The sequence below is a fragment of the Crocodylus porosus genome, unplaced genomic scaffold, assembly GCF_001723895.1.
Source record: "Crocodylus porosus isolate Cpor-Errol unplaced genomic scaffold, CroPor_comp1, whole genome shotgun sequence".
Lineage (NCBI taxonomy): Eukaryota > Metazoa > Chordata > Crocodylia > Crocodylidae > Crocodylus > Crocodylus porosus.
The window spans coordinates 19635452-19651897 of NW_017728909.1; the positions used below are offsets into that span (position 1 = coordinate 19635452).

The 16446-nt window shown below is 52.7% G+C and overlaps 1 protein-coding gene across 1 annotated transcript in view; it reads right to left on the minus strand.

Moving 5' to 3' along the window:
• Nucleotides 1–405: 405 nt before the first annotated feature.
• NOL6 (nucleolar protein 6) overlaps nucleotides 406–16446 on the minus strand; it is a 51819-nt gene continuing 35778 nt past the window's right edge. Inside the window, exons 24-26 of the mRNA XM_019531843.1 lie at nucleotides 8436–8636; nucleotides 2400–2501; nucleotides 406–991 (exon numbers count right to left, since the gene is read on the minus strand). Of these exons, the coding sequence (XP_019387388.1) occupies nucleotides 842–991; nucleotides 2400–2501; nucleotides 8436–8636 (453 nt within the window). The 3' untranslated portion in view covers nucleotides 406–841. The remainder of the gene's footprint in view (nucleotides 992–2399; nucleotides 2502–8435; nucleotides 8637–16446) is intronic.

Sequence of the window (16446 nt, forward strand, 5' to 3'; positions counted from 1 at the left end):
AGACTCGACTAACCAAGTAAGGCCCCCAACAGTTAGATGCAGTAAAACTGTACTGTAAAATATTCTGATGGGTATTTCTACTGCGTGCACAAAAACACTAAGCCAGGAGTGTGCAGGGACCAACTATCAATCAATCCTATATATGTGGAAGTGTGTTTTACCTGGAAGAAGAAAACAAAGGTAGTCACGAAATCAGAACAATACACTATCTAAACCTGGCAAGCTTCCTCCCAAGACAACTCCTTTCCCAAGAAACAACAGCTTGAGTTCTTCAGATATTGTAGCATCTTCCTTATAGTGAAGAAGGGAGGAAAACAGGCGGCCTGGTCTACCTCTCTATCTCGTTCCCTGTTATATATGCTTATCTCATTCCCTATCTTTTCAATACAGTAGCAACTATGGATAGACGCTCACCGTACCTCATGGCAGAGGGCTCTCCACATTTTCTTGATACCAGTTACAATAAAAATCAAATCAGCTAGTACAAATACTCCCAATTACTACAGAAGTCTTCTCATTTGACAGTCCAGCAAGCATCTGAGGCACTGAGACTGTATGGAAACGGAGCTTCATACCTCAAAGTGAACAGGAACTTTTTCATCTCACCTGGATTTTATTTGGAAAAGAATATGAGGGGGGTGGGGGATTTTCTCTATAAAATATGGTCCCTTTTCAAGGGCAGAAATGTTTATCTGAATCAGACATGGATACAAGGCTGAGAGACGCTGCTCTGGAGTAATGAAATCCCTTTCCCACAACCGATGGATGACAGGAAAGATTATGGACGGGAGTACACCCCGTACCACAGGAGAAGTCTGTCCAACCAGAGCTCCGCCTGGTTTTAGATGGTCCACCTCTCGGTCCGAGCCTCCACCGACCTGACCAAGCCTTCTCCCAAAACCTCGAAGTCTTCCAGAATAGCCTCCACGTTTGGGACAGTGACTGGCTCATTGCCACGGGCAGCCATCATTCTTCCCTTCATGTTGGACACCTGTAACACACACAAAGGACCGCACACAGGGGTGAAACGGGCACTGCACTAACCCACAGCTGCCTTCTGCGCCCAGTGACACTGCATTATTCTTCAAAAGCAAAATCTTCTGCAGCAAGCCCGGCTCAACCAATTGAGCACTCCCACTCCGGGATCTCAGCACATCCTTGCCAAGCTGCCCCCTTGCAAGAGCATTCCCCTTTCCCTCTGGAGACCTCCCTCCGTTAGAGCTGGCACTGCCACATATTACACTGTGCTGTGAACTGCAGGGCTGACCGAGTGCCCTCGGCAAAGCGTGGCCCACCAAGCAGCTGCACCCTTCCACAAGTCACCACGTGGGCCCACTGTGAGGAAAGAAGGCAAAGGGGGGGGGACATGCCCTAGGGCAGCTATATGTGCATGATGGAAGATGCAAGAGAGCTCCCAGACATGGGTAGGAACCTGGGCATGCAATGCAGTGAGTAGCCACGTTTCAGGACCCCAGCCATACAGAGCGGTCAATGACAGCAGGGGCCTACTAGTCACAGAGCTCCTGCACCGCTGATGAGTTCCTCATATATAGCAGCATCAGTTATACCCAGGCATCTGGCTCCAGCTTAGCCGCACGGTTCCCCAGGGATTCTCCGATCCATACCCCTGCCCCCATAGTCTTTGCTCATTAATGTGGTGCAAACTCTATGTGGTCCCTGGGAAGCCTGGGCTGCCTCCGAGACACCTCAGTGGGAGATGCAAATCCCTTGAAGCTGATAACTAGAGCAACCAGAAGCTCTTTGAAAATGGGGCTCTTACATTCCCCAGCAGAAACTGAAGATCATTCTCCGCACCCTGCCAAAAGGGCTAACGAGGATGCACATGCTGCTCTTAGTAGAGGGGAGGCAGTATGACATAGCAGACAGAGCTCGGGGTGGGGGGGAGGGGACGGATAAACAGATTAGCAGATTACACCCAACTAGAAGAGGGGTGAAGAGGTGACCCTGGACACAGCAGCTGATCTGCATGTCTTGTATCCACTCTATCCCATGTTAAGTGGAAGCCAAACCAGGTCCATCTACCCCTAACGGAAACAGCCTCCACAATACCGTGGCTCAGGTTCCACATAGCATGGGATAGAGTGGACACACTCAAGAATTACCAGGTCACTTGTGCACAGTAAGTCTCTTCCCTGGTCTAATCTGCTTGTCCGTCCATATCCCAGGACTCAGGAAATCTGGAGTCCATTTCTGGCTCTGCCAGCAGCTGGGTGACCCTAGCCAAGCCATGTCACCCCGTGCCTCAGTTTCCCCATCTAAAAAAAGGAGGGTAAGGCTACTAACATCCTGTCATAGACTTCGAGCTTTCCAAGAGCCATGTGTTGTTACCACCTCCTCCCCACCAACAAGGCACTCAAAGCAGAGGGGCAAACACTCACCTTAAAAGGCTGCGGCTCGAAGCTGGAGGGTTTCCACAAGACACCGATCACCACCCCGCCGTACTTATCATAGAAGAACAGGGCAAAGTCATCGAAGGCTTCCTGGAAGAGGATTTACAAGGGTCACACAGGGAAAGGCAAGACTAACCACTGGCCAATTCTGCTGTGTTCATTTTTGCTATGAAGCGGCAACAGGAAGGAAACCCCTGCAGCATGAGGGAAAGGGGAGGGAGAAATGCAGCCAGCAAAGAGCTGCGAGGGATCAGGGCTCCTGACAGCATGCAGCCAACACTGGAAGTATTTGCAGCCAGGTCAGAAAGCAGCAAGCGAATCTGACAACCCCTGCTCCAGATCAATTTATACCAGTATAAATGGAGCTAAATGCTGGAACTTTAAATCTGAATGAACGAGGTTTAAAAATAGTGATTTTACACTCCACCTGCACCGGGATAGGATCAGACAGGAGGGCATGAGTCCAGTGTGACCCACCATCAACTAGCACAATTTGAACCTGATATTAAATATTTTCATTGTCCTGCACCCTGACCTGCCTTCTCTGCCCTGGAGCAACATCTTTCATTGAGAGCTGTGCTCTGCAGGGACCGCAAGTCCCAGCATGCAATGCTTCTGCTAAAAGGGGGGGGGGCAGAAGCTGGTGCACTGCATGCTGCGTGCCAGAGTCCGTGTGGACCACACACCTGTGTTAACAATGTGGAGGGGTCCAATTGCCGGGAGGGGCGCCAACCTTTTTGGCAAGTGCCACAAATTAGCCCCATACCCTCCCACTCTGATCCCTTTCCCCTGTCCAATCAGCTGCTCTGCTTTCCACTTCCTGCCCTGCGCTCCCTGCCCAATTGGTTGCTCTGCTTTCTCCTCCCTGCCCAATCGGCTGCTCTGTTTCCTGCTCCTTGCCCTATTTAATGCTGTGCTGCCTGTCCCCTTCCAGATCCGCCACATGCCACACAAGTGCCTATGTCACTTGTGGCATGTATGCCGCATACATACACACATGCGGCCACCCCTGCAGTAGCCCCTCCTGCAGAGCCTTGCGGCGGGCGCTCAGCCTGCGTGCCGTGCTTTGGGCCGGTAGCCTACAAATTTCCAACTCTTGTGAGCAGCTCCTTGAAGGCAAGAAACTTCCTTTTTGCTCTGCGGGTTGCTCTCAAGCGAGGGACGGGGGAAGCCGGCTCAGAGCGTCAGACCTCCTCCGTGCGCAATAAAGCTAATGGAGCTCCTGCCTGCACTTCCTCCTTCCCTGTCACCAGCCTCCCACACACAGCCCAGGTACGCTGGGATGCAATTGTAAAGCAACAATGAACAGCTCTTCCCTGGCAACACGCCACCCAAGGTCAGGAGCATTTAAGTACCACGGTTCCTTTGAGAAGTCTGCCATTAAAGCCGGGGACATGCCAAGTGGGGCTCATACCGATGCTTCGATAACAACCCCCGTGCCCAGCCCTCGCCCAGCCTCCTCAAGTGGCCACCTGGAACGAGAGCTCAAAAGCAGAGCTTGCAGAGAGATGCCTAAGCCCCACCACGTGATCCCCCCGACCCACGCAGGCCGGACTCCCGGCACGGCAGGTGAGCGGGGGCTGGCTGCTGAATGACACGAGCCGTGTTGCATGGGGGGAGAGCCACACAGGGACCGTTCAGGAGCAGGGATGTCTCTGCTTTTAAAGCTACGCACGGCTCCAAAGTCAGCCGGAGGGCCTGCAGGTTGTGAGTTCAGATCTCAGTGAAGCACGAGCCAGGGATTGGACAAGATGACTTTCAAGGTGTCTTCCCACCCTACGGGATCCAGACACATCCCAGGTGATGCTGCACCAAGAAGGAAGAATCAACGCATCAGCTCTTAGCTTTCACTCTTTTTTTTGACTGCAGAAGAACAACAGAGCTGTTCTTCTGTTGCAAAGAAAAAACCATAGCTATGGTTTTCTGTTTGAAAGCTCTGGGTTTAACATGTGAATTGCGTTTGCACACTTAACAGGGCTACCATGGCGTCGTACCCCGCAGCACCCCTGAAAGGCTCTCCTGGTACCCTGGTTGAGAAGCACTGAGCTACAGCATGGGCTGGGAAACAGCCCGTGCTAATCGTCCAGCTGCTGTGAACGGGGGCAAGGGCACAGCTCTACTGGATGCCTCCTCCCAACAAGAGGGCTCGTGCTCACAGGGGCTCAAACCAGCAGACCTTCCTAGTGCGCAATGGCTCGAACCCTGTTGGCAGCACAACAGCAGTATGGCAGAGATGTAGCACTGCAACCCACAACAGACGTGAGCATGGGAGACATGGGCAGAGGAGGCTGGCACCACCCCACGGGCCGACTGGGTGGCTGGAGGGGCCTAGTAAGAGCAATGGTGGTCAAGCAGGGAGAGGCAGCAAGATGCAGAGCTATAAAACCCAGGTCTGGACGTCTGAACCTCACCCAGAGCAGCAGGGAGGGAATCAAACAGAAGGCAAGGTGACTGGACAGGTGGGGTAGAAGCAGATTGAGACCTGCCAACTCGTGCCACTGATGGGCTTGGCACTCGCAATGGGCCTGTCGGGGCAAGTCTTGCTGAACTGGCTTTAGAACTGGTGCTTAAAAATACATCGGGGAGGGAAAAAACAACTCAAGCCCTCATTGCTGTACTGCCGGAGCTGGGAGAATCCGCGGAGAATGGGGCTTGGTCCGTGCAGATCTCCTCCCTGAAGAAAAACTTGTATCACATGAACTGGCAGGAGGAAAAAACTGCTATATTGAAGAAAGCCCCAATTCCCTGATGAAGCAAAGGGAACCCATTTTGCAACCAGCTGCCCATCTGGCGATTTAGTCGCCATGCAACCTTGTTTTTCTAATCAGCAAGCACCCATCCTCTCACCCCCCCACCTACGGCTGCACCTCTCACTTGCTGTCTCAGGCCTGCTGTTAGATGGAGCCGGCCGGAGCAGGGACCGTCTCATTGCTCTTGTGCTTGAAAAGCATCTTGCAAAAAGCATCTTGGAAAGCACGCTACAAGCATCGCTTCACTGTCAATAAGAAACACGCGCATAGTGTCTGCTCCATGCTTTGGACATGCAGAGCACTGTTGTTAGGCAATCTGCCTCTATACACCCTCGTTAGAATTAACTGCTGCTGCTCATTTAAAACGCTGTCAAACTGACTCCATTTGCCATTAACCGTTTACAGCCCTCGGCAGTAGGATAATCATGCTACTGCCCAATGCACAGAGGTTAAAGGGCACAGGCAAGATCTCCTGCCCCAAGAAAGGGGGGGCCAAAGTAAGCCAGCAGCTCTAGGAGGCCAAGCCATGGTCTGCCTCAGCATCACAGGGCCTTTCAGAGAAGGAAAAGCCCCTAGGACTGCACTCTGCCAGGAAAGAGAGCTAAAATATCCACGAAATTAGAAAATGCAGGAGAGCTAGTGTTAAAAAGCCAACACCCACACTGAGCAAGTGACTGCACCCTGCTCCCAGAGCTCTGCGAGCCTGCTACAGAGCTGAGTGCGCCCAGGCTCGAAAACAAGGCAGGCAGCAAAGTTTGTCTGGTTGCATTAAACCAAAAAAAGCAGAGGCTGATAAAGCAGGCACTGACTCACTCAGGCTGGAGCAAAGACGAGCCCCACTGGCACATCTCTCTGCCAGGCCAGGGATGGCTACCTACCGCGGGTTTCCTGGCGCACTCTAGTCTAGCAAAGGATTCCTGCAAAGGGCTTTCTGGTTGCTTCCCTTGGAGCTCCTAGGATGGCACTGCACATGGTGGAGGACAAAGACTAAGTGGAGTGATTAACAAGCGTCCTCGTCGCTATGGTTAACCACAGGAAATGTGTGGCAGGCTCTGTATGTGTGTGCGCGCGTGTGGCAGGCTGTTTTGATATGCATGAATGTGTGCATGTGTGTACATCAGCACATGCGTCCGCATATCAAAAATCATGGATCAATATATTCTCACATACTACATGCTTCCAAATCAGACACCCCTTATTTTGGAGGGCAGGATATGGGGTTGTGGCTACGTGACACGGAGTAAGTCCTCCTGAAAACACAGTGTCCAGAAAACGTGACATCCCAGGAGACAATCTGGGACAACAACAATGCTAGGCCCCAGGCCCTTGAAAGGGCAGCAGTAAGACTGTTACTTCTTTACTGTAAATAGTTCTTCATATAGTCCCTGCATATAGCAAAGGGTTGTTTCCATGCCACAAGCCTCAGCAAGGTACTAGACTGCATGCAGCAGCTCACTCGCCCTCAGCCAGCTCAATGGCTCTTCAGCTTAAAGCTACTGGCCCACCAGCAGCTGTGAGAGGGTTAACACTGGACTCCGCGCCTGCTGTTTCCAGCCCACAAGGAACCAACAGCCGTCTTGGTGGCTACGAGTCGCAGTGTCTGCTTGCTCTATTATACCCTTCTTCTAGTCCAGCAAAGGAAAAATCAGCTTCCCTACTTAAAATACACACCCCAATTTTGGGGTACATAAGGTATGATAGTAAATGGCATATGATATGGCAGTAAATATGGTATGGCATAAGGTGTGGCAGTAAATATGGTAATTGTTTTGCAAACACAAGAGCAGGACAAGATTTCTTCGCACCTACAACCAGCTCCACTAAGCAGGGGGTGTTTTATGCAGAAAAGAAACACATCCTTCCAAGGACCTCCCCAAAATATGTCCTTGCTTCTCAGCAGCCCACAACCAGAAGAGGCCAGCTGTCTGTTGAGGTAGGACAAGAGAGGCCAGGCTTGCCAAGATCCCATCAGGTGGAGATAGATGCTTCTGCAATAACTAGCATACGGGAACCACACATTTTCCTAGTGGAAGGAAACAACCAGGATGGAAAATCTGCAGCGGTCTTCCAGCAAGGTGCCCACGTTACAACATGTAGTCATTGACAAGCAATAATTAGCTATACAGACAGACAGGTCCATCTCGCACTGTGACCCTTCCCTTCAGCCCAAAGCTGCCTGCCCAAGCCAAAGAGTCCTGCACATCTTGCCAATCCCCCAAAAAGGTGGGGACTGATCTCCAAGGGTCCATCTGCGACCTTCCAGCCCAGCAGGCAGTTGCTGCTGCGAGAGACCAAGCCTGGATATTGTGGGGAGCCCAGAGACTTCTGGCCTTGTAAAGTATGGCTAAGTTCCTTCCTCCCAACCTGTGAGTGATGCATTTTGACCCTTTGTTAACGGATAACAGCAATCTTCTGAACAGTGCCATGTGTGATAGGAACGGATGACTCTTTCCGCAGGAGACAGCTGGCTCCTTAAACCATAGGATTCCTTGCACAACAGTGGTAGAGCCAAGGGCTTGCACACTTACAGTGCTTTTCCCCTCTGGATTGAATGTGGCCAAGTGACTGAAGTGGAATTGGGCATTTGCCAATATGCCCTACCAACCACTGCTAGATTGATGACTTCAGAAACCGATGCCCTCTGGTTATGCCGTGAACAGTACGGCATAAGCTTTGCTCATTAACATGCCTGAAACTAGCTCTGGGGAGACCACCCTCCATGGGGGAAATACTGATGCCAGGGCTCAGTCCTTAACCTACTGACGCTGCCAGCAAGGCACCAATGAGCTCTGTTAGTCTCCACATTTCTGTGGCATCTGGAATCATTTCACACCTGCCACCAACCACACTCAAGTGCATCAGTGCCACAGCACCCAGGGAAGGACAAATCCATCTCTCCTAATCATCCAGTCAGGCCTCTGCACTTGTACACGGTACTGCAAGGGAGCGATCTGCAGCGACTCCACCGCTCCGCTCCCCAGGGAGCCAGGAGATCTGAACAACAAGGTGGAGAAGGCACCCTTCAAGGAAACCTTTTGTCCTGGGACTGCAAGGTCTGCCCTGGAACTGCAGATGCTATGAGCAATTCAAGCATCAGGTGGCAGGAAATAATTCTGCACAAACAAGTTAAAGGAAGATGCTACTCGCACAAGGCGTAAAGGCATCACCCTCAGTTCCTGCAGGGAAAACGGTCTGCACACAAAATACTCCCCCAAGACAGCATGTTACATACTCCACCCAGCCCTGTGCCCCCGCAGCTCTTGGCCACACTCACCCTGAGCTCCTGCAGGTAGCACTGCACAGGGTCATAATCCACCACTGGGAAAGAAAGCGTCTTGACTGGCGCATCGCTCTTCAGCATGCCCCGGCTGAACGACTTCACCGGCCGGTCCACACCCTCCAGGTGCCTCGGGATCTGCTTGGGATTGAGGTGGATGAGGACGTCGTAGAAATCCAGAGGAGGGCGGAAAGCCACCTGCCAGAAGAGAGAAGGAGGCACAGGGTAATGCTACCTGGGACAGGTGAGGGAGTTTTTGCAGGGAAACAGGATTTCATTGGAAAACACCCAACTATCAAAGCCACAACTTCGCGCAGGAACCCACCAGCCCAACACCTTCATCAGAAAAGGTCCCTCCAAGGGGGAATTCCTGGTCAAGGTTAGCACACCCCACACCTGCACAACCAGCAGCCTAGTGGTTAGGGCAATGGACTGGAGGGGACACAGGTTTGTTGGATTCAGACCAGCAACGCTATTATCTCTCACACCTCAAAAAAGTGCCCTAAGAGGCCATCCTCCCTCCTGGAACAGATGAAGCTCTTCCACTCTTCCAACCCCCATCTCTTCCTCGCTCTGACCCCCACTTAGGATGTCAAAGGCACAGGTTCAAATCCTGATCTACCATTCCCCCACATCCCAGTGAATAGCTACAGTCAGTGGCACCATCTCTCTCCTGTGCTGAAGCAGTACACAAATAGACGCCGACCTGCTGCAAGACTGACAACTGCCCGGTGGACAGGGCATCGAATCACCGCCTTCCTAGATGAGCATCCTACCCACTGCATCACTGGCTCTTCTGGGGTGGGGACCAGGGGTCTCCATTTTCAAGGAAGACTTCACTAGATCTTGGTTTCATCCCAGTGCCACGGAGGATTCAAGCTGGGACAGTTTAGAAAGGACAAGAAATAGTTTCCTGCCCAGCTCTATTCAGGAGCCTGGGGTTTCACCGCAGGGATCCCGTTCACATTAATGCTATCGTGCCTCCCTCTAGGCCAGCTTCAGTTGTGCTGCTTCAGTGCCTACCCTAACAGGGTTCAGCTACGGCAGGCAGGGGGGAGCACGGGGTGCAAACTACACCAGGAGGGAGGTGGTAAAATGTTTGAGACACTCCGGCAGACTCAACGGGACCACAACCAACCTCCTTCATCTCCCCCTTCCTTGGTCCCCGGGAGCCAGGAGTGGTCACACCCGTGGCATCAAACGGCCACCTCATTCACTAACGAATTGCAACACGTTTTGAGAGCCTCAGAAACAAAAGGTCCACGAAAAGGCAAATGTTTCACTGTGCACAGGCAAGATGGTAGGTGTGTGACTGCCAACAAGCCCATCCTGTGAGCCAGGGACCAGAGCAGGGGGCTGGCTGCTCCCAGGAGGACATGGGAGACAGTGCAGGAAAACGCTATGTCGCATCCAAGCATTTGTGAAAGTGTTTAAGAAATAAGCCCCCTGCGGGGAGGTGAAGGAGACTTGCTGCACATTTACAAAGAAAGGGAGCCTGGTGAAAGGTGGGGTTATCAGGAGCAGGCAAGGGAGGACACAGATACTATGCATGACAGGAGACTGGGCAAGATGGACCTATAGGTCTGCTATATACTGAGTCAGACCTACCCAGTATATAGCAGTTCTTGTGAAACCTCAGTCTCCAAAATGCATTAGTTTCGAGCAAGGGAAACCAGGAAGTCTGGCTCAAGTTCACAGGAGCACTAAGGGACTAAGTGGGTCACTGGGCTGCAAGCAGCCACAGGACAGACTTGAAGTCCAGACGGGTCCACAAAAACACCTGCTGCACCCCCAGTGAGCCCCCACATGCACCCCCACACCATATAACTGAGACCTTTAAGACCAAAGGCAAGGGCCTCCAAAGCTGCACAGCACCCTAGGAAGAGGGCAGAAAAGACAACAGCAACGATACTAATGCCTTGGCCCCCTGTCTTGGAAAGAAACTGGGCAGCAAACTATGCCCAGGCAATCCAAGACAGTGAATCACGCCCCGTACTCCTGAGGAAAAAAAAAAAGATCTACCAATGGTGTCTGCCCATGTAACACAGGGCAAACCCCCTATAACCCCAAACCACCACCCTCTATGGGGACAGGGACAGCTGAACCAGTCCAAAGGGAATCCGTGAACCTGCCCAGCTGCTCCAGGGGACACGAGGCTCCCATCCCAGAGCCCACCCCGAGGAGGGCAGCCAAGCCAAGCAGGGAAGGGAAGCGCTTTGTTGTATGCAGAGAGAAGCGATCGGGATGGGTAAATATTTGGACGAAGACAGGATCTGAGGCTCTAGCTACTGCGGCGCTAAAATGGAAAGAATGACACCGGCCAGCCACAGGCACGTCAGCTCAGCAACGCACGGCAAGGGAGGCCGGGGAGAGGGGGATGCCACCCACAACGGGCTGTCCAGAAGCATCAGCGCTGCTAAAGGCCGGGCTGTGCAAGGCAGCAAGTGCACAGCAGCCCATTTGCCTTTCAGGGCCAAGTGAGACTGGGAACAGCTGGGTCACGGACCCTCAAGGATGGGGGAACCCACATGGGCTTTCGACTTGCTCAGCCCACACTGGGGGAACAGAGAACGGGGAGGACTCAGCAACTGGTCCTGTCTGGACCCCAAACCAGGCCCTAGGATGGTCTGGGGAACGGCAGGAGCCCTGCACAGCCAGAGGAAAGGAGTCTGGGCTGTGGATGGCAACGGAGGTGTTTAGTCACAACAGTGGGTATAAACCGCGTCCCTGTAGCTGCAGGGAGACAGGAGCAGCGGCGAGTGCCCCAGGATGGGAGCAGGGCCAGGAGGCAAAGTGCCTAGCATGCAGCCACCTTTCCCTTTCCCCCACCAGTGCCTTCTGGTTCAGCAACTCAGAGCGACATGTCACACGCTGCTTTGGCTCTGCTCGTCAGCAAAGCACCCTGCACTTTCCCCCGAGCATGCTGCAGCCCCGGGAGTGGCTGTGAAGGTGTCTCCCATGCAGTTGGCCCCTGGAGGCCCCACCTCAAGGCACGAGTTCAGTTGTCAGCCTCTGTGCTGAAAATACTTCAGGGCTTGGCTGGGCAGACGCGATGGTGGCACATCCCCAGCGAGACCCACTGGCCCACAGCATTTCCTGCAGCTGCCCCATCTCCAGACCACTGCTTTGGCCTGAGAATCACGTGAACTCATTTCCAAGCAGTGCCGGGTCTTTCGCTGGACGAATGCACCCCAGTCGGTGCCCTGCGTAAGGGCATCTCTCTGCTGGTCGCAACTGGCATGAATTTAAGTCAGTCGACAGACAAAGCTTGCCCGGTGTAGCTACATCACACCTATAGCCAAGCAACCTCTGTGCTCACACAAGCTCTCGTTCCAAGGGACTTCATCAATGCACCAGCCTCAGCCTGCCAGGTGCTTCTCATGAGGTTCAAAACAAGTGCGAAGTCCTGCACTTAGGAGGGAGCAATCCCATGCACCGGTGCAGGCTGGGGGGGCCTAGCTGGGCAGCAGCTCTGCAGAAAAGCATCTGGGGGAGACAGGGGACAAGACAGTGTATATGAGTCGGCAGTGTGCCCTTGTTGCCACGGCTAATGGCATCCTGGGCTGCACTGGTAGGGGTGTTGCCAGCAGATGGAGGGCAGTGATCCTTCCTCTCTATTCAGCACTGGGGAGGCCACATCTGGAGTCCTGTGTCCAGCTGTGGGCCCCCCACTACAGAAAGGATGTGGATACATTGGACAGAGTCCAGTGGAGGGCAAAGAAAATGGTTTGGGGGCTGGGGCACAGGACTGGTAAGGAGAGGCTGAGGGCACTGGGCTGAGTCCGCAGAAGAGACAACCGAGGGGGATTCAATAGCAGCCTTCACCTCCCTGCAGCGGGCTGCGAAGAGGATGGAGCTAGACTGGTCTCAGTGGGGGCAGATGACAGGACAAGGAGCAATGGGCTCCTGTTGCAGCAAGAGAAGTTGAGGTTAGATGGTAGAAACAACTTTGTCACTAGGAGAGTAGTAAAACACTGGAACAGGTTACCCAGAGAGGTTGTGGACTCTCCATCCTTGGAGGTTTTGAAGACCCAGGTAGCCAGAGCCTTGGCTGGGATGATGTATTTGGGGCTGGTCCTGCTGCGAGCAGGGGGTTGGACTGGATGTGACTTCCTGAGGTCCCTTCCCACCCACATTTTCTATGATTCTGCTGCTAGGCTCTCGTGAACCAAAACCGCTCTGCAGCTACTTCTCATTTTGCCCAAGTTATTGAATCCAGAGGCCACATCTTCCAGATCCATCCTCATGCTTATTGCCAATATCAAAATTTCCCATTCCCTTCCACAGCAAAAGGAAGGCTGCTCTGACTTGTTTCCTAATGCCCTAGACAAAGATTTTCTTAGCAAGACTACCAGAAGAAATCTGCCCAAAGCAGTCCTTGTTCAAAGGCGCTTTCATGCAGCCTGAGACCATTGGAATTTGAAAAAACAGAAACATTTCTAAGAGAAACAGGCACTTTTTTTTTATAAAGTAAATGCCTCCCCTGCAGTGTTTCCAACCCAAACAAGCAGCGCTGTGTGAGGACCCAAAGGCAACGTCAGCTAGAAACTCATTAAACCCAATCGTGATACTTGTCTGTTTTCATTGCCCAGACAGAGAGAAATGCAAGAAGTGAACAAGTAGAGCCAAAGGTATTTTTCTTTTAAAAGTTTCTCAGCCTTAGTATCCTAAGATATTACCTGCGATGCTGGCAGAGAAACCCTCTCCCGGGCTTGTAATTTCCTTTAAATTAACTTTTAAAGCACTCTAGGTGATTTACAGACATCTCCATCATTGGCTTATGGGCAACGTGTCTAAATCCCCGGGACTATTTTTGACAATGTCAGCTACAGATTTTTAGCCTGGCTGTAACTAATTAAGCAAATGAGGTTTCAAAACGTATGTCCTTCTTCCTACTCTCTCTCACCTGGAGTGATGGTTGCCTTTAGTGGAAGCCAATACTGGATTGATACAGCCTTTCCACCGGACCTACTGAGAAATAAATGGATGCACCTGAATTGCAGACTGGGAAAGATGCAGGTCCTCAGAGCTGTTATCCGAGTTCTGCTCCCAGCTGCTAACCACTCCTGAAGGTTTATAACACCAGGCGAAGTTTGTGCCTTTCCCTGCTTTTCTGAGGATGAAGTGCGTATTCTGTATCCTAAGCCCTAACAGAAAGTCCACGTACTGTAATTCCCTCGCCAAATATCTTCCCTGGAGAATAAAAACAATCGGCAGCTGTCCAGCGTCTGCAGATGATGGACTTAGAAGAAATGTTTACCTCTCTATTGACAACGGCATCTCTGACTCACAGGGAGTTGGGTTGAGTTTACTCCTCGGCTCTAATTGTCTTGCTGGCAGCCACGATACGTCCCAGTTTAACTCGTTAGGCACTGCCAACCCAACCACCCTCAGGTCAGCGCAGCTCCAGCCTGACAGATGTGTGGGTACAGGAATTTGTGTTTCCCAGCTGTGTCTCTGATCTTGTGTTTCCTGCCTGTTCACCAGCCTGGACTATTGGCTAGAGCAGGAAACGCATGGGTTTCCATTATTCCACTTACCATGGACTCTGTGGACCTCCTATGCCTCAGTGTAATGACCTGTAAAATGGACAGAAGACCCTTCCCTTTGTATGTGAGGTGTAAACGAAGCAATTTGCACACATGCATTATTATTAGTTACGGTCTCATTACACCAAACACAGGCCAAAGAAAGAGGAAGTACCCTGCCAGTCGGAGACAGCATGGGGAAGAGGACACAGGACTCCTGAATATCTGCCCTGCCCCTTTTCCACTGGACCATACCCCAGCCAGATAAATGTATTTGCTAGACTAAACAGCACTGCACCATCCTGCGACCCCAAAGATGGTGCTGCTGGCGGCTCCAACAGGATTTCCCCACGGAAACTCCACGTCCCACCCATGCTGTTAGCACTAGCCTGCCCTGCCTCCACGTTCACATGCACACGGGGTTTGCCCTGCCTCCCGTCCCTACAGGCCCCCATGTCTGCTTTCCCCACATAAGTCACTCTACAGCTGCATCACTTGTGAGGAGAAGCTGAGGGAAATGGGCTGACTGAGACTGCAGAAGAAAGGACAAAGGGGGGTTGAATAGCAGCCTTCAAGTCCCTGACTGGGGGTTGCAAAGCTGGGCTCACATTGCCGTGAGTCCAGCTGTGTTACAGGACCTCCACCTAGCCCAGAAGGTGCACAGTCCCACCACGGAAATGCCTTGCTGGACTGTCCTGGCTACAAGTGATGACCTGGTGCGAGGGCTGAACCACCTGGGCGACACCGATCATCACCTGCTGGGGTTCACCATCCAGCGCAGGGTGTCAAAGGCCTGCAGCAAGCCAGCAGCCCTGGACTTCAGGAGGGCAGATTTCACTGAGCTAAGGAGAATAGTCGGGGAAGCGCTGAGGTCCCGGAGGGGAGGGGAGCCGGGTGTCCAAGAAGAGTGGTCGCTCCTTAAGGAGACGATCCTCCAAGCCCAAAGGGAGGTAATCCCAACACAGATCAAACGGATCAAAGGGAGCATCCAGGAACATCTCAAAGCTAAGAAGGAGGCGCACACCCAATGGCAGGGAGAGGCCATCACCAGGGAGGACTATACCTCGGTTGCTCGGGGATGCAGGGGGGGTCAGGAAGGCCATGGCAGAGATGGGGCTGGGACTAGCGACCCAGATCAAGGACAACAAGAAGTCCTTTTTTAAACACATAGCAGGTAAAAAGAAGGTACCAGATAACATGCGGCCTCTGCAAGACACGCTTGGAAATCTGGTGGTCGCACCAGACAGCAAAGCTAACCTATTTAACAATTTCTTTGCCTCCATTTTTCTGAGCAGGGACCAGGTCATCCCCCCCACCAGGACCCCTGATGGTCCCAGGGGAGGCGCAGCCAGGCCTAGGGTCAGTGAGGACCTAGTCAGGGAACTTCTGGAGGGACTGGACGTGTTTAAATCAGCAGGTGCAAATGATCTCCACCCCTGAGTGCTGAGGGAATTAGCAGAGGTCATTGCGGGACCCCTGGCACGGCTGTACGAGCACTCGTGGGGCTCTGGTCTGGTGCCAGAGGACTGGAAAAGGGCCAACATGGTTCCCATTTTCAAAAAAGGGAGGAAGGAAGACCCGGAAAACTATAGGCCTGTAAGTCTCACCTCGGTCCTGGGGAAGCACTTTGAGAAAATTATCCAGGAGCACATGTGCAAGGGGCAAGCAGGGGAAATTATGCTTAGGGTTCATCAGAGGCAGGTCCTGTCACACCAACCTGGTGGCCTTCTATGACCAGATCACAAAAGCCTTGGATGCAGGCATCACGGTGGATGTAGTCTTTCTGGAGTTTCGGAAGGCCTTCGACACTGTCTCTCACCCCATTCTCACTAAGAAATTAGGAGATTGTGGTGTCAATGCCTACACAGTCAGAAGGGTCACTAACTGGCTGGGGGGCCACACCCAAAGAGTAGTGGAGGATGTGGGAAGTGGGGTCTTATTCAACCTGGAGGGACATGGGCAGTGGGGTCCCCCAGGGCTCGGTCCTCGGGCCCGCACTGTTCAACATCATCAGTGACTTGGACGAAGGGGTGAAAAGCACCTTGTTCAAATTCACAGATGACTCTAGGATGTGGGCACGCTAGAAGGGAGGAGTAGGCTGCAGTCGGACCTAGACAGGTTACGGGGTGGGCGGATGAGAACAGGATGGGATTCAGCACTGACAAGTGCAAGGCGCTGCACCTGGGGAGGAAGAACCGGCACCATCCCTACAGGCTGGGGAACTCCCTTCTTGTCAGGGCAGAGGCAGAAAAGGATCTTGGACATCACTGATGCCAAGATGAACGTGGGCCAGCAGTGTGCAGTGGGCAGGAAGGCCGACCATACCCTGTCTTGCATCAACAGATGCATCTCAAGCAGGTCCAGGGAGGTGATCCTCCCCCAGTATGCAGCACTGGTCAGGCCGCAGCTGGAGGACTGCGTCCAGGTCTGGGCGCTGCACTTCAGGAGGGATGTGGACAGCATGGAGAGGGTCCAGAGGA